The sequence below is a fragment of the Camarhynchus parvulus genome, chromosome 8, assembly GCF_901933205.1.
Source record: "Camarhynchus parvulus chromosome 8, STF_HiC, whole genome shotgun sequence".
Taxonomy (NCBI): Eukaryota; Metazoa; Chordata; class Aves; order Passeriformes; family Thraupidae; genus Camarhynchus; species Camarhynchus parvulus.
The window spans coordinates 27792237-27816482 of NC_044578.1; the positions used below are offsets into that span (position 1 = coordinate 27792237).

The 24246-nt window shown below is 54.0% G+C and overlaps 1 protein-coding gene across 2 annotated transcripts in view; it reads left to right on the forward strand.

The window, feature by feature from the left end:
* The window catches only part of CACNA1E (calcium voltage-gated channel subunit alpha1 E), a 123553-nt gene that overhangs the window by 86375 nt on the left and 12932 nt on the right, over positions 1-24246 (forward strand). Inside the window, exons 20-39 of one of the 2 annotated variants that reach the window (XM_030953415.1) lie at positions 235-819; positions 929-1203; positions 1767-1926; positions 2447-2576; positions 3062-3121; positions 3392-3498; positions 7624-7635; positions 8934-9030; positions 10096-10256; positions 10629-10766; positions 11295-11496; positions 12184-12348; positions 12838-12948; positions 14401-14484; positions 14567-14692; positions 15513-15578; positions 17848-17939; positions 18079-18244; positions 18455-18582; positions 20915-21011. In XM_030953415.1, the coding sequence (XP_030809275.1) occupies positions 235-819; positions 929-1203; positions 1767-1926; positions 2447-2576; positions 3062-3121; positions 3392-3498; positions 7624-7635; positions 8934-9030; positions 10096-10256; positions 10629-10766; positions 11295-11496; positions 12184-12348; positions 12838-12948; positions 14401-14484; positions 14567-14692; positions 15513-15578; positions 17848-17939; positions 18079-18244; positions 18455-18582; positions 20915-21011 (2962 nt within the window). The remainder of the gene's footprint in view (positions 1-234; positions 820-928; positions 1204-1766; positions 1927-2446; positions 2577-3061; positions 3122-3391; positions 3499-7623; positions 7636-8933; positions 9031-10095; positions 10257-10628; positions 10767-11294; positions 11497-12183; positions 12349-12837; positions 12949-14400; positions 14485-14566; positions 14693-15512; positions 15579-17847; positions 17940-18078; positions 18245-18454; positions 18583-20914; positions 21012-24246) is intronic. The other variant, XM_030953416.1, reaches the window with a different exon arrangement.

Genomic DNA, 24246 nt, shown 5'->3' on the forward strand with positions numbered 1-24246 from the left:
CTAACTATCCTAGAGGTAGCAGTAGCGGTAATCCAAGCCTATGTTTTCGCACTCCTACCGAGCCTCTACCTACAAGAAAATATCTAATTCTCAATGGCACACCATTGAGCCTGTAACCCTGGCGGTGGTGCTTCCTTGTGCCTGGGATTCCCAGATGAGATCCAGGGTGGGTGTTTCAGCGGGGGGACGCTGAGGGCAGCCGGGATGCTGACCCCTGGCCGTGCCCCGTTGCAGGCGGGAGCGGCGGCGGAGGCACCACATGTCGGTGTGGGAGCAGCGCACCAGCCAGCTGCGCCGGCACATGCAGATGTCCAGCCAGGAGGGCATCAACAAGGACGAGCCGCCCCTCATCAACCCCCACGCCAGCATCTTCCGCAGGAAGAGACCCGGGGAAGGTGTCACCCTGGAGAAATGCGCCGAGGAGCAGGGCAAGGCAGAGCGCGAGGGAGCCGAGCAGCCGGTGCCAGGGGCCAACCCCGGCAGTGGGGAGGAGAGGACATCGCCCCGGGCCAAGCGGGACATGTGGCAGCAGAAGTCCTGCCACGGGAACTGTGAGCCAGGAGAACAGGACGGGGCGGGAGGCAGCATGGAGGATAGGGCGAGGATGAGGCAGAGCCAGCGGCGCAGCCGGCACCGCAGAGCCCGCGTGGAGGGCAAAGACACAGCTGGCATCTTGGGGAGCCGCTCGGCCAGCCAGGAGATGGGGCTGGAGGAGGCCAGCACTGCCGAGGGGACACAGGATGGGGACCGGCGCGGGGACGTGGCTGCAGCAGAGGCGCTGATTCCGGGGGAGCCGGAGGCGAGCGGGGAGTCCATCAGGTTGGTACCTGCAGAGGACATCCTGCAATCCCCACAGCTCTTTGTATTCTCTCCATCTCCTGTCTCCGTATCTTCTCACACCTCCTTTTCTGCCCCATCCCTACTGCAGGACAAACGGGATCCCTGCTGGTGACGCCGATCTGATCGGCACCGCCAAGAGGGGCAGCCCCCCACACGTGGCAGCCGAGCTGTGCCAGGGGAGGACGGGCACGCTGCCAGAGCAGGAGTGCAGCAGCCCGGACACGAGCGAGCAGGCGCTGCTGGAGCCCAGCCGCAGCGTGAGCCGCAGCGAGCCCGACCTGTCCTCCATCACCCCCAACACCGAGAAGGCCACCGAGAGCACAGCCATCATGATCGATGTGCACGACTCCGCTGTGGTACAGAGTGAGGACCCCTCTCTCTTTCCTGAGCCCCTCTCCCAGCCCTCGGGGACCCTGTGGGGGTGGAAAGCTGCTTGTGTGGGTTTTCCTGTCTGCATCACCTCACCCCAGTTTTGCAGGGGAGCCCAAAGGCTGATGTGTCAGCATCCCCTTTCTCACCTCTTCCCATCCACCCCTTCATCTGATCCATCATTTCCCACCACCTCTTCATCCTATCCATCATTTCCCCTTCCTCTCTGCCTGGGCAAAACTCTGGCATTCCCAGTTTTTCCTGGAACATCTGTAGCCTCTGGCAGCTCACTGTCACTCAAACCCCTTAGCGGCATCCTGGCTGTCAAGGTGAGCTGCTTTAAACAGTGTTATTAATTAACCAGCAAGGTGAAAACTGGCCTTGTTAAACCCATTTTATCAGCTCCATCCCAGCAGCTGGTGTGTTTTCTTCCTGCCTGGTCCCTTTCCCTGTGACAGCACATGGATTCAGAGCAGGGAGTCAGAGGGGCGGTGGCAGGGACACCCCAGGGTGTTGTCTGGGTGCAAGGTCGGGCAAAGGCTCTCGCTTTCCTGCAGTTAGCAACAAGACAGACGGTGAAGCCAGCCCCTTAAAGGAGGCTGAGACCAAAGAAGATGAGGAAGAAATGGAGAAGAAGAAGAGGAAGAAGGAAAAGAGCGAGACGGGCAAAGCCATGGTGCCGCACAGCTCCATGTTCATCTTCAGCACCACCAACCCGTGAGACGTTTTTCACTCTGGGGCTGGGGAGGGCTGCAAGGGGAAGGACCCCAGACATCACCAAAAACAGGGAATCCCTGTGAGAAGGGAGCTGAGTGTCTCCCAAACAAGCTTGATAAGCAGCCACAGAGTTCCCCAAGCCCCACATAGCTCTCTCTCTGTGGCATGGCTCGTGGCTCTCTCCCAGCTGCTGATTTCCAGACTGGGATTTTTTATTCCTGGTTTGGTATATTTACCTGCAGTTTTCTGCTGCTCTGTAGCTCTTCCCCAGACCCAGCAGCCTGGAAGAGTAAGCACCCCAATTTCTTGGGGACTCTCCCTGCCTGGCTGTGGGGCTGAGACAGCTGAGAAGAGGGACCAAAAAGCCCAAACATCCCTCGGGCTCCCTTCTTCTGCTCCTCAGGCTTTGCTGCCCATCTCCCCACCCTGGAAGGCGGCATCATGGGCTGGGCTTTGCACAAGGGCTGTGGCTGTGTCCTGCCAGGGGTTCACAGTTGGGGTGTGGGCTGTGTCCCTGCAGGGTGAGGAGGGCCTGCCACTACATCGTGAACCTGCGCTACTTCGAGATGTGCATCCTGCTGGTGATCGCTGCCAGCAGCATCGCCCTCGCCGCCGAGGATCCCGTCCTCACCAACTCCGACCGTAACAAAGTGATTGCAACCCCCTCCTGCTCCCCCACCAGGGCAGGCAGAGCTCCTGCAGGGTTTGAGGGACCAGGGCAGCCCGTGGTGGCACATGCATTGTGCTGTGGAATCTGATTTCTTCCCCATCGCGTTCCGTTGTGAACCGTGGGAGTCACTCCCAGCTTCCCCCACGTGGGGTTTAGAGCCTGGGGGGAGACCAGGATGCCTGGTCAGCTGTAAAGTGGCTTGGATGGGGGAGATGCTGGTACTGGTGTGGGGCAGGTGATCCTGGCTAGCAGCATCATTTCCAAGCCGTTTGCATGGGGAATGATTCCCTCCTGCCTGCACAGGCTGGGTTTGGGGCTGTCCTAAGCTCTTAGGGATAAGGCTGGGTTTGGGACAAGCAAACCAACCCCATTTTGCTTCCCCTGAGCCAGGCAAGCTGCTGGATGTCTGGGTGGGCACGGTTTGCTCAGCAGCAGCTGCAGAGCATCTGTGCCCTCTCTCTGCAGGTGCTGAGGTATTTCGACTACGTCTTCACTGGTGTCTTCACCTTCGAGATGGTGATCAAGGTAAGAGCTCTGACAGGATGCAGCATCCCTGGGAAATAGCTCAGTGTTACAGTTCTTGTCCTAAATTTAGAAGGTGGAGACCTTAAAGTCTGGTTCTCAGCAGTGCTGGCCCAGAGTGTTCAGCACCTCCTTTATCAGCCCTGAGGCTTCCACAAAACACCAAGTCCTACAGCCAGGACACTGGGATGTGTCTGCAGTGTCCCTGTCCCCCAGCTTGGTGTCTGAGCTGCTCATCCCCTGCCTGTTTTTCTCTCTGTATCTCCCCTCCAGATGATTGATCAGGGCTTGATCCTGCAGGATGGCTCCTACTTCCGAGACCTCTGGAACATCCTGGATTTCATCGTGGTGGTGGGAGCACTGGTGGCTTTTGCCTTGGCGTAAGTGGCCCTTGTCCTTGTCAGCTCCCTGCCTCCCCTGGGCTGGGAGAAGGGTGAAACTGTGTGCTATGGCTACTAGACTCTGATTTTGTTTTGTATTTTATTTCTCTGCACCCTTCTGGTATGGCTCCTGGCAGTGGTGTGTGGCTGCTCCAAAGATGTTTCTCCTGGTTTGGCAGAAGCTGGTGAGAAAGCAGGCAGGGAGCAAGGCAAGGCAAGCTGGAGATGCTAGGAAGAAGTTGGTGGTGCCAGTGGATTTGAAACAGAGCAGAAGGGTTGTTAGAGAGGGGGGAAATGGCCTAAAGGTGCCAGAGATGGAGTTACATACCTGCCATGCATCTTGGGGTGCACAGAGACAGCAAAAGCAGCAGCCTGCCAGGTGGAGCTGCCCTGTGAACACATTTGTGCTGGAAATGGTAGCCCTGGCTGGTGGCTTTTCCTCTGGTCTGAGGGGGACACTTCTCTGGAGCCCTGCAGGAATGGGGATGAGGCTGGTGGGGTTGGTTTGTGCCAACATCCTCTGAGGCATCACAGAGAAGGCTGTGTGCTTGCCCTGCAGTGTCCCCACTGAGCATTGCTTGGAGATTGGGCCCTGGCACTGAGCTTGTGGCACCTGTGGCTGCTGGGATGTGCCACGGGGGCAGGAGCACGCAGGGACGAGTTTCCTGCTGCTCTGATGTGCCCTGTGCTGCTGGCTGGGGCAGGGGGTGCTGTGACCGTGTTCACAGGGGTCTCAGGTTGAGGGAAGAGACGAGGATCTGACTCCATGTTTCAGAAGGCTGATTTATTATTTTATCATATATATTACATTAAAACTATACTAAAAGAATAGAAGAAAGGATTTCATCAGAAGGCTAGCCAAGAATAGAATAGGAAGGAATGATAACAAAGGCACAGGAATGGAGCAGCCCCTGGGCAGGGCAGGGAGCTGAGCACAGACCCCAGCATGGGGAAGGGGCTTGGGGCAGGTTTGCAGCCTGGGGACAACGCTCTGAACCTCTGGGAGGCCACACAGGCCACCACGAGGGTGGATGGAGCATCTCCAGGGTGTGGCTGATCCCTGCTCTGCCAGGACAGCCCCTCAGTGTGTCTGGCAGGGCTCAAGGCCATCAGCAGCCTGAAGATGCACTGAGTGTTTGAGGAGGAGGGCAAGGGAGCCTTCTCTTTCCCAGGCAATTTCCATCAAGAATTTTGATGGCTGAAGGAGCACAAGTTGTTGGCTCAGCTCTCCTGGGTGGAGGGTGGAGGGGTGTCCTCACCTGTGGTGTTGGTGAGGGTCCCCAGGACGAGGTGAGAGATAAGGATTTGACTCCATGTTCTCAGAAGGCTGATTTATATTATATTATATTATATTATATTATATTATATTATATTATATTATATTATATTATATTATATTATATTATATTATATTATATTATATTATATTATATTATATTATATTATATTATATTATATTATATTATATTATATTATATTATATTATATTATATTATATTATGCTATACTAAAAATATACTAAAGAAAGAGAAAGGATACATCAGAAGACTTCACAAGAAAAATGATAGTGAAAGCTCCTGACTGACTCAAAGAGTCTGACACAGCTGATGTTGATTGGTCATTAATGAAAAACAATTCGCATTGAACCAATCAAACATTCACCTGTTGGTAAACAATGTCCAAGCCACATTCCAAAGCAGCAAACACAGAAGTAAATCAGATAATTATTGTTTTCATTCCTCTCTGAGGCTTCTCAGCTTCCCAGGAGACGAAAATCCTGGGCAAAGAGGATTTTTCAGAAAATATCCTGGTGACACTCACCAATGCACAGGAATTGCTTGCTGTGCCCTTGCCCTTGCCCCACAAGGGCGGCACAGTTCCTGTGGTGGCCCTGCAGCTGGCAGGGGATGTGGAGGAGCTGCCTGGCACCTTCCAGCCCTGCTTGGCCCCTGCCTGCCGAGGGAAGGATGTTCCCTCAGGGCATGGGGCAGCTGAATTCTGGAGGGTGAAGGCGTGTGGAGAAGGCCTCTGTCTGCCGCGCCTCCAGCCTGGCTCCTGCTGGAGGAGATGAGCTCATGGCTTGGGCAGTGAAGGGAACAAAGGCCCCACGGTGATTTCCCATGGGCTCATGCATTATAAAGCGTTTATAAGAACACCTGCCTCTGCCCTCGGCAGCCCAGGAGCTGCAGGATATTCACCAGCTCTCCATGTCCCAGCCTGCCGCCCTCCCTCCCAGCCTCCCTCCTGATCCCCAGGGGAAAACTCTGGTGCTGATGTTCCAATCGTCTCCTTTTCTTCTCCCTCTGTGAGCTCTTTGATGTGGGGCCAGGGCACGGAGGAATGTTCTGAATGTTCTTCTCCTTCTCCTGCTTCTCCTTTCTCCTTCTTTCTCCTTCTTTCTGCTTTTCCTTCTCCTTTCTCATTTCTCCTTCTCCTTCTCCTCCTCTTCTCCCTTCTCCATTCTCCTTCTTCTCCTTCTCTTCTCCTTTCCCCTTCTCCTTCCTCCTTCTCCCTCTCCTTCTCTTTTCTCCTTCTCTTTTCTCCTTCTCCTTTCTCCTTTCTCCTTTCTCCTTTCTCCTTTCTCCTTTCTCCTTTCTCCTTTCTCCTTTCTCCTTTCTCCTTTCTCCTTCTCCTTCTCCTTCCCTCCTCCTCCTCCTCCTCCTCCTCCTCCCTTCCATGGTGCTGGGTGGGAGCAGCCATCCCTGTGGAGTGTGGTGATTACCTGGATGAGATCAGCTGGTGCCTGAGTCCAGCACGTCCCAGCAGGAATTCTGGGGTGTTCCATGCAGGTTTCCTGCCCCTCCTGGCTCCCCTCTGCACTCTGTTTTTCCCTCAGGGGTGGCCGTGGGCACAGCAGGAGGTTTGGAGCTGGTTCAGCAGTGCCACCATCACCCACAGGCTGCGTGTGCCACATCCAAACCACCAAGTGTCCACCCACAAAGCCATCTCTCTGTGAGCCACTGGGGCTTGTCCCCTGCTCCCTCAGGGGCCACAAATCCTGGGAGAGGCTGTCTCCATTCATCTCTAGCTCTCCACATGGAAAGCTAATCCATCAATCCACGCACAGCCTAAATAGAAAGCTGTAAATCTCCAAGGAGTTCAAATTAAATTAGCTGAAATAACCAGAACCACAAGTAAAGTCCCTGCTGGCCTTTGCCTCCCTCTGAGGCTGCAGTTCACAGCACTTCTGCAGAGCTGTCCAGGGCTGGTGGAAAGGTTGGTGCAGAGGTTGAGTGGCCGGTGCGGAGCCCTGGGTGTGCAGGGGCTGATTGCCCAGCAGAGGGGCTTCTTTCCTTGCAGCATCTCCTTGTGCCCACTGCCACCAGGGCCTGGAAGAGAGAAGGACCCCTGGGTGCCGCAAAATAACCTGGTGTGAGGCAGGGCAGGGCACCACAGAAGCGCTGCAAAGTTAAATTGTCACCTTTTCAGCTCACCTCCCACATGTTGGACTGACACACAGCCAGGGCCTGGGGTGAGTTTGATGTGTTTTAGGAAATGTTTTACCTACAGGCTTTGCCCCCAGTGCTGAGCACTCTGTGTGCATGTGGCAGGGACTTGGCTCAAACAGGGACAGAGATTTGGTTGCAGCCAGGGACCTTGGAGCCCACCTTGGCTTGTCCAATTGGAGCATCCTGCTGGCTTGCAGGAGACCCTGCACTGCAGCTCAGGCTCAGTGGAGCTCTCAGTGGAGGTGATTGAGAAGAATTTGGATGGGAACTATTGCAGCTTGCAGGTGGGATCCCTTGGAGGCCTCTGCCTTTGGCTCCCTGACCCCACAGCTCCTGGCTGAGGAGGCCTGTGCCTTCCTGCTGCTGCCCACTGTCCCACTCCATGCAGGTCCCTCTTGCAGCAGAGCTTTCACCACGCGCCCCCCACCCAAAACCTCCAGCAGGGAGGGCAGGGGGGGCTTCTGGAGGAGTTCCTGCCTGGAGATGTGCCCCATGCTGAAGGCTACAGCATGGTCTACACACTGTGCCTTTCTCCTCAGGTCTGGGGTGGTGGGCAGCTGCTGCAGGGTCCCCATGCAGCTCCCCTGACCCTTTTCTCACTTTCCTCCTCTCTTTCTTTCTTTTTTCACCTCTCTGCTGGTGCTGCTCGCTGGCTGCTGGGCTGGATCACCGACAGGAATGCTTTGGGGTAACTATGGCGCTCGAGGTCTTGTGGGATACTGCTCCTGGGAATGCAGGGGGGTGGCTGCAGCTGGAGCTCACTCTGTCCCACACCTGGGCTAACCCTCAGCTGCGTTTTCAGGGGCTGCAGCACGCTGCCCTGCAGGCAATCCTGAGGGATCCCCCCTCAGCAGGTGTCAGACACTGCACTTGGGGTGACCTTGGTGACAACTTGCACCAGCTGAGTGCTGCCCTCAAACCCTCACCCCAGCCCTCAGTCAGATGCCCCAGGCCCTATTTCTGAGCAAAACAGGAGCAAAGTGAGTCCTAGGTCCGTCTGTACAGTTCCTTCCCATACATGTGAGGGCTGTGCTCCTAGGGAGGGCTATTAATTAGTGGTTTTGTTTACATCTCGTAATGATTAAGCCCATTATTGTACTCCCTGTTGCATTAACCCTCGCCAAGGAGCTGTGTAATTGGGAGCATCTGTTGTTGCAAGTAATTTCCTTGACGTTTTTCGAGGGTGCCTGGTGGATCCAAGCTGTGCCACCTTCACCAGGACCTCGAGATCCAGGCTTTGGTTAAAAAAGAAAAAAAAATTCACCTGGTATTGTGGTTGGGGAATAATCATCATGTGCAAGAAATGAGGGTCATGAGGGGGCTTTTCTGAAGAATTCTCCTGGTAAACTCTGCCTCCCTCAGCTGATTTGGGGTGAAGGCAAGAGTAGCCCTGATCTGGAGAGACCTTTGGGACCATCCCAAGGGTCCAACCCCTGTGCCTTGCTCAGGGACACCTTCCACTAGACCAGGCTGTTCAGGGCCCCATCTAACTTTGCCTGGAACACTCCCAGGGATGAGGCACCCACAATCTCCCTGGCAATGCGGACCCCGCATTGAGCAAACCTCCCTCATTTTATTCTGCATTTCTTGCAACGGGAAGGAAACAATTTGCAGCGGTGGTGACCCTGCACAAGCCCCCTTTGCAGACAGCGTGTGCCTGTGCCCTGCAAACCTCCTGGCACTGCCTGCCCCAGCCCTGGCACTGCTTCCCACAGCGAGGGGTTTGTTGAGGTCACTGGAAGGGTGCTAATCCCAGGGAAGAGGGGATTGCCTTGTTTTCCATCTTTGCCGGCTGTCGGCGCGTGTCGCAGGAGCCGCGTTGAGGTGGGCTGAGAGCTCAGCAGTGTTTGTGCCCCTCCTGTTCCCATCTTCACACGTGCTGGGGGGGTGTTGTTGGCAGTTCAGCTCCCCAGGGCACCCAGGTCTAAAAGGTTATTGTCTCTCTGTTCCATTTCTGGGTGCGTGTGCCTCCCTCCGACGCGGCAGGACCAACAAGGGCCGGGATATCAAGACCATCAAGTCTCTCCGTGTGCTGCGGGTCTTGAGGCCCCTGAAAACCATCAAGAGGCTGCCCAAGCTGAAGGTAACGAGCTCCATCTCCTGCCTTACATCCTCTTCTCCTCTTCCCTGGGAGCAGGGACCACCAGTGATTTGTTTGTGAGCAATAACAAGTTGTTTTCAAAGCTTTTGGGGTGTTCTAGGAGCCCTTCATGTCTGGAGGTGCAGTGAGTTTTTGAAAGCAAGCCTGGAGCACTGCAAGGTGTCCAGAAGTGGTTTCTCTGCCAGGGAAAGTGGGGCTTGAGTGGACAAAATGGAGCAAAGCCCGGATGTTCTCCTGAAAAATAGGCTGCCCTGGTTTTGGAGAGCTCAGATCTCTTTGGGAAGTTTTTCATCTTTCCCACCAGAGCAGGTTGCAAACAGCTCGGGGTTTTGTGCGCTGTGCTGTCACGGGGTTGCACTGGAGAGGGATTTCCCATCTCAATAATGGGATTATTTCTGCATCACAGGTAGGATTATGAATTTCCCTACCTTAGCTGATGGGGTACAGAGCCAAAAAAGAGTGTGAGAAGGAGGAAGCTCTTTTTTTTAACTTGTAAGTGGTTTGGCTGATTGATGAGAACCAGGGTGGCACCCCAGAAACATGGGGGTTGACCCCAGCTTTTCTTCCTGATCAGTGGATGGAGTCAGCCTGTGTCAGTTCCTTTCTGGAAGAGCCTGTCTCCATCATGAAACAGGGATCAGGACAATCCCCACTTGAAGTGCTGTGAGAGCCAGGGCTGAGAGCACTAAGGAACGTGCTGCTCTGGCAGGCAGAGGTATTTGCTCTGCCTTGCTATTGGGGTGATGCAAAATCATGAAGTGCTCGCTAATTAGTCTTGATTGCTACTAATTGCATCATTAGGATGGTCCCCCATCTGCTTCCCTGGTTGCAGAGAACACTGAGGACACAAATATCCATCCCTGGTGCTGTCTCAGGGGCTGCATGGTGCCTACACGAGTGCTGTGGGTGCTCTGGGTGTTAACCTCATTCACAAAATAACTTTTGGCCTTGGAGAAGGCCCAGCTCTTTCCTTCTTTTCCCAGCAAGTAACCTGGTCTTGGTGCAGGTCTGTGGGTTCCCCAGGGTAAGCTCTGCCCTCTCTTCCAGGCTGTTTTTGACTGTGTAGTGACATCTCTCAAGAACGTCTTCAATATCCTCATTGTCTACAAGCTCTTCATGTTCATCTTCGCCGTCATCGCCGTGCAGCTCTTCAAGGGGAAGTTCTTCTACTGCACTGACAGCTCCAAGGACACGCAGAAGGACTGCATGTGGGTGCCCTGGGGAGTAGCTCTGGTGCTTCCGACCCCTCTGGCAAGGGCAGGGCACTGGGTCATGTCTCCTGTGGGTCCCTGTTAAGTCCTTGTTCCTGAGGACAGCATGGGCTGAACCTCATCCCCAGTGCGTGGCCCATCCTTCTGTGGGGTGCAGAGCCCTTAATTTGCTCCTGTTCTTTCCTCCTTCTCTCTTCTGTTTTACTTTCCCCTTCTCCCTCCCCTTCCTCATGGTTGTCATCCAGCTTCTCCCTGCGGGAGGAGAGGTGACCCCCACACACACCTGTGCTGCCCCCAGGTTCAAACCCACCATCCCACACTCTGGCAGCCCAAAAACCCCAAGGTCACTGCTCCCTGTCCTCCTTGCAGAGGGAACTACGTGGACCACGAGAAGAACAAGATGGAGGTGAAATGCAGAGAGTGGAAGCGGCACGAGTTTCACTATGACAACATCATCTGGGCTCTGCTCACCCTGTTCACGGTGTCCACGGGCGAGGGGTGGCCCCAGTGAGTATTCTGCTCCTCTGTCCCCTCCCATAGGGGTGGTCACCCTGTTGGGGTGGTTAGGTTACACCCAGTGAGACTGAGAGAGGAGCTGCTGGGCTGGGAGGTAGAGAGAATAACAAATTATACCAGCACAAAAGAGGTTTTAGCCCTGCTATGAGGCAGGAGTTTTGACTGGAGTTAGTTTCTTCCTTAGGGAGTGAATGATGGAAAATGCCTTTTCTCTGTGGCCTGGAGATATATTTGAAGTCAATATTAGGGATAATGGTAGGACTGGACCTCTCTAAATGCCCATGTGAGCTCAGGCAATATTTTTTTCTCTCTGTGCAGAGCATAGGAAAATCCATTTTCCATCAGGGACGCGGCAAAGCACCATAAAACAAACTGGAGCCATTCAAAAGGGTCATCCTTGAAAGCAGATTAGGACAGAGCTTTACCTTGTCATTACACAAGCGTGGACAGACAGAGCTGGGTCCCGTTGGAAGTGATGGATGTATCCCTGGTTGCTTTTCTCCGCCTCTCTGCCCACAGGGTGCTGCAGCACTCGGTGGATGTGACGGAGGAGGACCGCGGGCCCAGCCGCAGCAACCGCATGGAGATGTCCATTTTTTATGTCGTCTACTTCGTGGTCTTCCCCTTCTTCTTCGTCAACATTTTCGTGGCTCTCATCATCATCACCTTCCAAGAGCAAGGAGACAAAATGATGGAGGAGTGCAGCCTGGAGAAGAACGAGGTATGGCCTTGGGAGGGGAAAGGGGACATTTCCATGGGGTTTTCAGGAATTTGGGAGCTTGGAACTCCCTTGCTATCGAAAAGGTGAGAAACCCATGAGCCAGCTGCCTTCCCAGATCATGAAGGAAGGAATTGTGGCAGCCACCAGCACTTCCCTGTAGTATTTTCTGGGGTCCCCCGTGGCAGGAAGGAATGATAAATCTGACTCCGTGTTCTTAGAAGGCTAATCTATTATTTTATAATATGATATGATATGATATGATATGATATGATATATTAAAGAATACTATACCAAAACTATACTAAAGAATAAAGGATACTTACAGAAAGCTTAACAAGATACTAATCAAAAACTCGTGACTCTCTCCTCAGAGTCCTGACACAGCCTGACCGTGACTGGTCATTAGGTCAAAACAGTTCACATGTTGGATAAACAATCTCCAAAGCAGCACAAACATTCCAAAGCATCAAAACATTTCACATTCCAAAGCATCAAAACATATTTCACATTTCACATTCCAAATCAGCAAAACACAGGAGAAGCAAATGCGATAATATTGTTTTCCTTTTTCTCTGAGGCTTCTCAGCTTCCCAGGAGGAGAAATCCTGGTGAGGGGATTTTCCAGAAAATACGATGGTGACACTCCCATGTGTCCGTGGGGGTCTGATTGGAGTTGTTTTGTTGCAGAGGGCCTGCATTGACTTTGCCATCAGCGCCAAGCCCCTGACGAGGTACATGCCCCAGAACAGACACACCTTCCAGTACCGCGTGTGGCACTTCGTGGTGTCCCCGTCCTTCGAGTACACCATCATGGCCATGATAGCCCTCAACACCGTGGTGCTCATGATGAAGGTGAGCTGGGGCTCAGAGGAAGGCTGTCCCCTTTGTCTGGAGCAGTAGGGTCAGTCAGGATGGGAGCAGAGGGAATTTTGGTTGTGGAGATGCTTTGAGACAGTGTGTGAATTCCCTGGGCACATCCCTGTGAAATAACACAGGACCCAAACTGGAGGTGGCACCTTTTCTAAAGGAAATAACCCCAATTATTTAGATCCCTTAACTACTGCAGGCAGACCTGGAATTCCTCTGTGCTCCCTTCTTAGAAGGAGTGGCATCTGTCCTGGGAGAGGGGTGGAGAGAGTAAGGAGGAGATGTTCTTGATGCCCCCAAGGCAAGGAACATGGACCCACCACAGGCTTGTCCTGAGGGAGGGGTGAGGAAAAGAAGGAATTCTGGAGGCAGCCAGGGCAGCAAACATAGGCCATGTCAGGTCTGTGCTGGGACAGTCACCAGCCACGAGGCTGGCAGGCCCCTCCTGGCTAGTGCTGTCTCTGTTTCCATCAGTACTATTCTGCTCCATACACCTATGAGCTGGCCCTGAAGTACCTGAACATTGCCTTCACCATGGTGTTCTCCCTGGAGTGCGTCCTCAAGATCATTGCCTTTGGCTTCCTGGTGAGTGCCTGCTCCTGTTCTTTAGCAGGGTGATAATTTGCACTTTGGCAGTGCACAGATCACAGAGGGAAGGTGTTAATAACGTGAGGTTGCTGCTACTTATTTTGGATCCTGGCCTGAGGGCTGCTTTTGGGCTGGAGTCCTGTGGTTCTCATTGCATTTCCCAGTGCTGGATGCTGCTGGGGGAAGCCACACTGCTGCTTTACCTCTTGCCTTGTGCTCTGTGCCTGGGCCATGCATGTTCTGTCAGAGCCCAGTGCTGCTGCACTTGCTGGTGTCTTGCTCCCTTGTTCCCCCAAGTCAGGAGGTGCTGCTGCTCTTCTGTCCTTGTGCTGTACCTGAGCAGCAGTGAGATCTCCCTGATAGATTCACAGTGCTCAAGCTCCCAGCTGCTCATTTGGGATCTGAAACCACGGATTGCTGTTTCCTCAGCTATTCCTTGCTGCTTATGGGAGACAAAGCCCAGTGTCAGGAGGGTTTCTAGCCACCCTCCTTGCTCCCAGTAGCACCTGTCATGGTCATGTTTGGTGTTGTGCCAGCTGCTATGTGTTTGGAGTTTTCACAAATGGGACAGGACTGCTGGGATACATTCCTTGGGCTTTATTGCAGCATCAGCTTCATTACATGGTTGAGACAATAGAAAGACGGCAAAAGCTCACGTCTTGCCAACAACAGCCAAAGATTTCTTTGTTACAGAGCATTTTAAAAACTTTCTAGCTAATAGCACATTGCTAAAGCTTACAGACAATTGTTCTAGCCAATCACTAAAAGCACACGTACACCTGCTTCACACAATGCTTGTCTGCTCTCTATTAACAATACACAATACTCCATTATTAAGCTTAAAACCTTCTACTATCTCGCTAAGCATATTTTTCTGCAGTCTTAAGGTCTATCTTATCCAAGCCTAAAACTCAAGCTATTGTTTCATGCCCTTGCTTGCTGTACTATTGTAACTTTTTCTACTTTCAGACTTTGTAGCTGTAGCTAGTTTTAATTTCTCTGTTCTTTGTGTTTCTACGGCCTGCTTTTACAGCTTTCTGAAAATCTCCTTACCTTTACTGTTTCCCACACTGCTGCACAAACAGCAGGGGCTGAGATGTGTCCAGGTGTCTGTGAAGAGGAGAGCACAGCAGCCTCCTAGCCGTGAGGGTCAATGTGCCGAGCTGCTGTAGCCTGCCCTAGGCTGTGGCTACTTTTCCTGCTCCCATTTGCCAGGGTGGTCTGTTGGAGGCATGAATCATCTCCCAGGAAAAGCTGCTTGCTGCAGGCATGCTCAGGTCTGCCAGTGTCTCAGACACAGGACGGTGTTCCAGACTGTGGCTGCATACAAATGGGCTCTGAGGTCTCCACCACTGTCCATGAGCAGCTTTGGCCTGTGGCTCAGCACCCTTTGGGCATGCCGTCCCTGAGCTCAAATCCACGTTCCTTCTCTCCCTCTTTCTTTTGCAGAATTATTTCCGGGACACCTGGAACATCTTTGACTTCATCACGGTCATCGGCAGCATTACGGAGATCATCCTGACGGACACCAAGGTGAAGCAGGGGCTGGGAGCAGCGGGCTGTGGGGTGGTGCTGGGAGCTCCCAGCTCCCTCTGACCCTCTCATCTCCCCCCAGCTGGTGAACACCAGCAGCTTCAACATGAGCTTCCTGAAGCTTTTCCGGGCTGCTCGGCTCATCAAGCTGCTCCGCCAGGGTTACACCATCCGCATCCTGCTCTGGACCTTTGTGCAGTCCTTCAAGGTCAGTCTCGTGTGTCCTGGCCTCTTCCCAGGTGTCCTGGTTTAGGGAAAATTTGGGAGAAAACCTCCAAAAGGGGACTTCCAGAAAGCAAACCCACACAGCCCCTTTCCCCTAAGCCTAACCCTCCCCAACCAGTTCGGGAAGGATTCCTTGGAGAGAAGTGGAAAGAACCTGTTTATTTAACAGGCACAGCACCCCCAGCACACAGAATGAACCATACCAGATGACAAAACTCTTTCACCGCTCTGAAAAAGATGACAAATTCGGAAAGTCTCTCCTGGGGGTTGTCACTCTGTTATCAGTCCCTCTGGTGCTGGGGCAGCTGCTGCAGCAATAAGGTGCAAACTCTCGGTGTTCCCAGGTCCCAGTCCAGAGCAGATTCAAGCTGGTCCAAAAAAGGGAAAGGAGAAACAGTCCAGGGAAAAATTCGGACTGCTTAGCTAAACTAACTGATGAGCAGAAGCAAGAGCAAGAGCAAAGCAAAAAGCAAAAGCAGCACCATGTACTGTCCCATCTCTGTGTCCTGCCAGCCGTGGGAGAGCAGCTGATAGCAAAACCAAAACAAAGCATTCGCTCTTCAGAGCCAGTCTTGAAGGCACAGAACATAATATCCAGCATAAACAGAACACACAAATGGGGATTCAAGCATCATAACGTCACCCTAGGACACCAGGCCACAGGGATGTGGTGCTGCTCCCAAATATGGGCTATTCCCAAGGCCTTGTAGGAGAGTTGGACCAGCGCAGCCCACCTGTGTGTGCTGTACTCCTCTGGGGCTGGACCTGTGATAGATGAGGTGACTCATCTGCTTCTCTTGCAGGCACTCCCCTACGTCTGCCTGCTGATTGCCATGCTTTTCTTCATCTACGCCATCATTGGGATGCAGGTGAGACAGACGTGTCCGTGTGTCCCGCTGGCACAGACAGTGACACTGACACGTCCCCAGTGTTGCACACAGGAGCCAGCCTTGTGCCTGCCTGCCATTGCTGCACCCAGGAGGGTGCTGAGGATGGAACAGCTTCTCTGGGAGCTGCAGGGCCCTGGGGACACTGCCATGGCTTGTTCAGTCCAGCTCCACAGCTGGTACCTGTGGAGATGTGGCCCTGGGGGCTCAGCTGGGTGCCTGCCATCCATTTGTCCCTGTGGCTGTGCTGCTGTCAGTCTGTTTGGGTGCTCCCCTTTGGGGCCCTGCCCTGATCTCCCAGCTGCTGGGGGGGTCTGCAGAGCAGGGGGAGGCGTCAGCTGGTGAATAAGAGGCACGTGAGCCAAACCCTTCAGCTCCACGCGTGCTGCAGGGCTGGCTCGCCTCTGCTGTGACTAAATCCCACGCTGGAGATGTGACAAAGCATCCTCTGGGGATGTGGAGCTGCCCGTGGAGCTGCCACAGTACCCAGTGCCTCATTTTGGGGTGACAGAGGCCCCTGGCTTGTGCTGCTTGGCAGCTCTGCTGTTTAGGATCTTCCAGGGGCTGATTTTTGCCACCCTGTCCTACTCACCTGAGCGTCAGCTCCAGGTGTTCTCCTAAACAGCCACCATCTGACTCAGCCCCCCTCCCTGCCGGGTGGTAGTATTAGATTTATTTTTTTTAATTTTTTTCCTTTTTTTTAACACCATTGTGAACAAATCCCCAAGCAGTAAAGTCTGTGGGCGTTATTTGAGCAAAATAGCTGGAGGCAGAAAATATTCTACAATTACACATTCCAAAAAACCTGTACAGGGAAAAAATACTCTGCAGTTGGTGTATTTTTAGGTTCAGGGAAAGGGGAATAAATATTTAACAGTAATAACAGCACATATTTCCAATTTGAGGCACTTTACGAATGTCTTAGCACAGCCTTGGCTGAGGGTTGTTGTTAGAATATTGCCCATAGTTTGATCTTTGTTGCCTCTCCTGGCCTTGGGGATGGTGGGGTCTGTCCCTCCCTCCCTGAGCCCTTCCCCAGCCTGTTTGCAGGGCTGTGCCTGACCCCAGCATCACAGACCATTCCTCCAGCAAGGGAAAAGCTCCTGGGAGTGTCCAGGAGTGTGACCCAGCACCCACCCAGGACAGTGGGACCTTGTCCCTGCACCTCCAGCGTGGTTGGGGTTGCTGGGTGCCATGTGGTGCTCAGATGGCATCGAGGGATGGATGGATGGATGTGGAATGGTTGGACTCAGCTGATCCCAGGCCCTCCATGCTCCTGTTTCCATGGCAGCTCAGCCTCTCGCAGCCTTTGCCACCCACAGCAAATCCCTGCCAAGGAGAGCAGAGTCTCCTTCCCCCATGGCTGCCTGGCACCAGCTCCTTGGCACGCTGGCTGTGCACCAGCCTGTGTTTGCTGGGGCACTTCTCGTGCAATCACAGAGTCACAGGATGCTTTGGGTTGGAAGGGACTTGAAAGGCCACCTTGTCCAGCCCCATGGCAGGGACATCTCCAGCTAGATCAGAGCCCTGTCCAACCCATCCTGGAATGTTCTCAAGTGTAGGAGTGATGGTGGGTAGGATGGTCAGGATGGATGGAGACCAGAGATCTCTGAAGCCAGGGCTTGGAACCTGTGGTTTATTGCAAAGGGCCTGGGTGCAGGGCCCTGCTGGGAGCTGCCAGCCACAGCTCAGAGCAGGCCCGAGAGAAGAGAGGCAGAGAGAGCATGAGAGAGAGGGAGAGAGAGTAAAAGAGGATAAGAGCGTAAGAGGGTAAGCGAGCGATGTTCCCATTACAATACTATAAATCTTCTTCTGTGCTGAATATTCCAATTCTCACTAACCAATCTAATTTCCATACAGCCTATAAGAATCATTACATTACCATACTGTGTTACATTTTAAACCCTAAAAACTCCTCTTTGGACCCCTCCTGCCAAGCTGTAGGGTCTGCTCTGACCCTTGGAGCTGTCTGCAAGCAGAGGGAATTGTTTCATCGAAAGGGGATTACCTCTAGCTGGCCACACTGTTGTTTTCCAGTTGTGCAGTAACTGAGGTATCTCAAAGCTTGCTTTCATTTCAGTCTCACTTATAGTTTCTATATTCCCAAAATCTTTTGCCAGACAATCATATTTATGAGGCTTTCCTGTTTCATCTTCCCCAACACTCAAGGGCGGCAATGCAAACGTGCAGCTGCTTCCCTGGCTGATGAGCTCTTGCCTGAAGAGCTGAACCCTTTTTCTCCCTTCTGCAGGTTTTTGGCAACATCAAACTCGATGAGGAAAGCCACATTAACAGGCACAACAATTTCCGCAGCTTCCTGGGCTCCCTCATGCTCCTCTTCAGGTGAGCAGTCATGGAAAACGCTCCCCTGCATGCCAGAGGTGTGTGTAATGTGGGCAGGGCATGCTGAGGTTTCTCCTGGGGGCACCCTGGCTCAGTCCTGTGCCACCAGGAGCTGCTGACAGGGCTGTGTTGGGGACAGGAGTGCCACTGGAGAGGCGTGGCAGGAGATCATGCTGTCCTGCCTGGAGGGCAAGGGCTGCGAGCCGGACACCACGGCCACGTCCGGGCAGAACGAGAACGAGCGCTGCGGCACCGACCTGGCCTACGTTTACTTCGTGTCCTTCATCTTCTTCTGCTCCTTCCTGGTGAGTTTGCCTTCTCCTCTGAGGGCTCTGGGGGTCCCCCTTGTCAGCATCCCAGCCATGGTCATCTTCCATCACCTTCCCACAATCACTCTTTCTCCTCTTCCCTTCTCTGCTCCCTCTCCCCCACTTTCCCCCCACTCTCTCCTTTCCCTTCTCTGCTCCCTCTCCCCTCACCTTCCTTTCTCTCTGTATTTTCCCCCTTTGATTTAGATGCTCAACCTGTTTGTGGCAGTCATCATGGACAACTTTGAGTACCTGACACGGGACTCCTCCATCCTGGGCCCTCACCATCTGGATGAGTTTGTCAGGATCTGGGCAGAGTATGACCGAGCAGCGTGGTATGTAGCCAGCTCCTTCTCTCCCAGCCAACCTGTCCGAGCTGGCTTTAAACCAGGGTCTCTGTGTTCTCCTACTGCAAGTTTAGTTCTCAGTGATGTCTGGGACAGCCAGGGATGTGCTGCTGTCACCTGAGGTCATTAAAAGGGCAGCAGCTGGTTCTTGCGCTGGTTGGTGGCACAGGCGTCTTGGGTGATGTTCAGTTTGCCATGGGGTGTTCATCCCGAGTGCTGGACATTCCTGCTCTTCCTCTCCTCCCTGCCCAGCAGGCAGATCCCTCTCAGCCTCCTTTCCTGTCCCCAGCTGGGAGCCTTTGCCTTGAGACTGGCTCCATCCCTTGCTGCCCAGCACCCACAGCCCCTGATAAGAGCAGGGCTGAGTGGGGCTTGTTCCCACCATGGGGATCTGCTGGGTTCCTGCCAAGCCACCTGCGCAGGACCTTGTTTGGGGCATGTTTGGGGAGCTGTGTCCTGTGCTGGCCAGCCCACTCACCCATCTGGAGCTGGGAGTGCTTTGGCTGCTGCACTCCTGCCCTCGCTGATGAGGACCTTGGAGAGCAGGGCTCCTGTTTGGAGGCAGCAGCCTGTTCCCAGCAGTGGTGGGGGCTCACAGGGCCCATACACACCCTGGGTTGGTAGATTTTGGCTCTGCTCCTCCTGCTGCTGCTGCAGAGGCCTTGCTCTCCACTGCTCCTCCTCCTGGGACGGTCCCAAGCATCCCTAGAGCAATGGGGCACCTGTGGCAGCTCTGGGAATGTGTTTGCGCCTCGCTCAGCCCCAGCCCCACCAGGATGCCTCGTGTGGCCCCTTCCAGAGCCCAGGGACTCCTTGGGGTCGTGATCCACCACTGCCAGGGAGCCTGTGCCCTCTTAACTCTTGGCCTTGGCACCCCCACACGCTCCCTTTGGAGACTCCTTGCCTCCTTGTCCTGCCCTCAGGGAGACCAGCCCCAGCCAAGGTATTTTTTTTATGCCCAATATCAGCTCCAAGCAGAGAAAGGAGAGGAGGTGGAGCACTGAAACTCCCAGCTGCTTGCTGTGGGTGGCTCTTGGGATGGGTTTCTTCACACTGGGCACTTGATGGTGGCTGGTGGCCACTTTATGATGGCCCATGATGGAGCCACTATAACACAAGCCTGAGCTGTCCTGTCCCTGCCATGTGCCCCTCTGATTCCTGAGCAAGCCATGCTTGTAGCCAGTGCTTAGGGGACACAGGAGACAGTTTTGGCAGCCCTGGCCCCTGTGCCAGGCTGGGAACAGGTGAGTACATCCCAACAGCTCCCAGCGCATCCCGACAGCACACGGAGCTCTCCTGGGGACAACACCCAGCACCAGGGGGGAGCAGGGATGGGGTTTGTCCACATGGATGGGGTCTGGTTGGTTCTTCACCTCTGGCCAGCAATGGAGAGGGGATGGGAGAGGATGAGGAGGAAGAAACCAGAGGCAAAGGCGCCTGGGGTCAGACGGTGACGCCGCTCTTTGCCTCCCCGCGTGGTTTCCCTCCCAGCTTGTCCAAGGATGCCCGGGAGGCTGCAGCAGCTGCACCTCAGCACTTCCACCCCACGCTTCCCCAAGGGCTCTGGGCTGGAGCAGAGTGGGGAGCTCAGCATCCTGCACCCCCTCCTGCCAGCTCTGTGCCTCGGCTGCTTCCTGGGCCCCGCGGTGCCGGAGGATACGGCCGTATCCTGGGATGGCTGCATCTGGGCAGATGTGCTTCCCTGGCAGGAAAGGGGGGATCTCTGTGTGTCTGGGGAGGTTTGCTTCTCATAATGTGCACCCTTGGCAGAGCTGGGCTGGTGGTCGGAGCACAGGAGTGGACTGGAGAGCGCCAGGTGCCACAGCCAGCAGCTGGTCACATTATCCCTCCCTGTCTCAGGTTCCCCAGATCTTGGAGGCACGAGTGGCTCAGCTGCCAACCTCACTGGGACCTCGTGGCTCTCAGAGGGCTGGCTGTGTGAGGACAGGGGCTCTGGTGACGTGATGGGGCACAGCTCCATGGGTCAGAACTCCACAAAGCTGCAGGCTCACCCTGGGTGAAATCCCAGCCCTCTCCCACCAGGCCCAGGGGTCAGGAACACAACGAGGAGGGGTCACCACCGAAACTGTCCTTGTCCAGGGTGAGGATGGGACAGTGTGAGGTGATAAGAGCCAACTCTCATGGTGGAAAAGGCAGCAGCTGATGCTCACAGCTTTCTCCTCTCTGGGTCTGACAGAGCCAGAAAGAGAAGAGCTGGGGGTCTTGCCCCACAGACGGCCCCAGCATCCCCCCGTTAAGCTCTCCACCCTCCCCTCCACCCTCTCAGTGTCCTATTAACCCACCTGTGCTTCCTTTGCAGCGGCAGGATCTCGTATAAGGATATGTACAAATTAGTACGGGTGATCTCGCCTCCTCTGGGCCTAGGAGAGAACTGCCCCTACAGGGTGGCGTGCAAGGTTTGCCTCCCAGTCCTCCGCCACAGCCTGGCCACGGGACACACCATCCACCCTGCTCCCCGCTCCACTGCCACCGCGCCTCCCCAGGGAACCCTGACCTTGCTTTCCTCCGAGTTTAAAGAGGTCCACTGCCTCCCAGAGCCAGCAGCTGTTCCCCTCCAGGGGAGGCATCAGCGGGGCCAGGGGGCTCAGAGCCTCCTGGCGTGGGTTGTGACAAATTGTGCCCCCCAGCAAAGCCCCCCAGCCCCGGTTCCAGCGGCGCAGAGAGCCCCGAGGGGCGCCAGGCCAAATGCCACCGCCCCTGCTCGACTCCTCCAGGCACCTCACCGGGACAACGAGGGGTTTGGGAGGGTTTTGTTGGGGACTTTGCTGTTGTTTTGGACAGTGAGGGCTGGGGGAGGATGAGGAGGTGACCCCTGTCCCTGGGGGATGCTGTGCTGTACCAAACAGCCCTGCCCTCGAGGGTGGCACTTGGCAGGACAAACAGACACCTCTCTGAGGAGCAGGACTCTTGCTAGGCTTGCACAGAGCTCGCTGGATCTGCCTGGGAGATGGTGACACCTCTGGAGCTTGGCAGCTGCTCTCCCTTGAGCTCAGCTCCTGGCTGCTGGCCTGTCGGGATCTCCAGCTGGTCAGAGTGAACTCGAGAAAAGTTGGAAAGTCTCTTTTCTTAGCTCGGCGCTTGAAGGAGTCAGGGCTCTTCATTTCTCGGTCTTAAGGTTGTTTATTTTATCTTATCTATAAAAAATTTTCTCTTGGCTTGCTGAGGTCAGCTCAGCAAGACAGTCTGAGGCACTCTGCCTGCCCCCGGGGCAGTGTTATGTCTTTATACTAAAAACTGCATATACAATATTTACAATTACTTTCCAATACCTATCACCTATGTTAGACAGTGAGCTTCTACTCTAAACCAATCCCAAAGTGCCAACATCACAGCAGAAGATGGAGGCCAAGAAGAAGAAGGAGAAAGTCTGGACATACCCAGTTCCCTCCATCTTGCCTCTTGAACTTCCATACCAAAAACTCTAAAATCTACTTTTCGACCCCGTGATAACTTCACTAATATTCTACTTAAACTGTTATGGCTTGCTGATCTTCATACAAGGTTGGTAATTTGCTCCACAGGTCATAATCAAACCCACAGGGGCATCTTGGGCTCTGTGCCAAGGTCTCTGAGCCCCCTGGCAGTGGTCTGGGCTGCTCAGGACAGCCAGAGGGATGTCCTGAGTCCTGACACTGGCCCTGAGTCCAGGGCAGCGATTTGGTCTCCTCGTGTCTCTCTGAATTTTTAAGGGGTTTTTTAAAACTTTTATTTTGGGGCGACACTTGAGCAAAATCCCGCATCTGCTGCATTGTCTTAAGTGCCACGACACCTTTGTCTGTGCCTGTGGCACAAAAGGATGAATCACAGCTCTTGCTCTTCCTTCTGCATCCTTTGGCTCCTGGGGTGCACGAGGGAGCTCAGACAAGCCCAGCCCTTGCTCTTGCCTCTGCAGAGGAGGAGGGTTCCTTGCTGCAGCGTGGTGTGTCACCACGTCCTTCTGGAAACATCAGCTTTCCTTCCAGATGCCACCCCTGGAACAGCTCTGCCACCCTCCACAGCTGGGTGTGGGGACGGTTTTGCCAGAGGCAAAAAGCAGCACAGAGAACACAAGGCCCGCATGATTGGTCACCTCATTTAGGAAGATGGATTTGGGAACAGGAGATTTCTTGCAAGAATCTCAGATGGGGTCATCTGGTCCAGGAAGGGCTTCTTGGAATCTTTGAACTCTTCCCTGCTGCTGCATCCCTGGCAGAAGATGGCTGAGGACACCTGCTCAGGTCCCTGCAGGCAGGAGACACCTTTGGGAGGAGTGCTGAGCCCTTCTCAACAGGGCTCCACTCTCAGGTGCTGCTCTCCCCAGCTGGATCACCTGGGGCTCACAGGGGCACCTGCAGTGCTTCCTTGGAAGAGGGAATCTCGGAGCAATCGGATTTCTGCTGGCTGTGGATGGGCAGAGCAGTGAAGGTGGATAAACTCAGGGAGAGGCAGAAGCAAAGAGTGCTGAGAGCAGCTTCTGTTGTCATGTGGGGGAGACATCCCCATCCCCATCCCCATCCCCCCCATCCCCATCCCCATCCCCATCCCCATCCCCATCCCCATCCCCATCCCCATCCCCATCCCCATCCCATCTCTACTTTGTGTTACCTCGGTCTCCTCCTCCCTGTGCAGGAGATATTTCAAGAACAGGAGATTTTCAGGAGTTCCTATTGCCCTGGAACAATTCCCAAAAGATGAAAAAAAAAATCCACGTGGTTGTTGCATCTTGCCAAGATCCCAAAATGCCAAGTCAGCTTGCAGACACCTTTCAGTTCAGTGAGCCTGCCCTGCCTGCCAGGTGAATGCTCCACAGATGATATCCCTGTGAGGTGAAGATAACTTCACCTCTTCCTGAATTTACTCTCACAGCACTCCTACTGCTCCCTTCCTAACAGCCTGTGGGGCACAGCACTTATTTCCTAACCACAGGAGGACAGATGTCCTGTCTCCCTCATTTCCTCCTCTGCCACTCACAGGTTTCTCTCAGGGCCAAGCCATTAATGCCTGGTGGTTTCACAGGGTTTACAGAACCACAGAATAATGAATAATTTAATCCCTGGTGGCCACCTTGTGCTGTAGTCATGGGTCACATCTCTGTCCAGACACGGATGGATGGGTCAGATCCCCCATCCTGGGTGTGCACCAGCTCTTGGGAGTCATCCTGATGCCTCAGGTCTGAGCTTTTATATTTCTCAGATTCTGTGCTGCTTTATTGTGTGGGTCTGAGCTTCATATGAGGGGATGCTGAGCTCTGTGCACAGAGCAGGGAGACAAAACAATTCCTGCTCCAGCTGGGGACCAGGGACAAATGATCCAAATCTCAGCACCAAGAGCACAAACACCGTGGGCTGAAGAGAGAAAAACAAGCAGGATGGGACTGCATGGGCTAAAGCTGGAATTGGACAATTAACTCCAATGTGCAAATGGAGCAGAACTTATAAAATGAGAGACCTCGTGACTGGGGATCCATTTTTTGTGACCATTTTGGTTCATCTTGGGTATAGCCCTGGCTGGGCTCTCGTGCTGCCCCAAGTGGATCCATTGAGGCCTCCTAATAAATCCCTGCTTTATTCTTTAGCTCTGTCCAGCCTCTGTTCCAGCTCAGCCTTCCCAAGGCATCAATCCTGTTCAGATGGATTTCATTCCCTGTGCCTG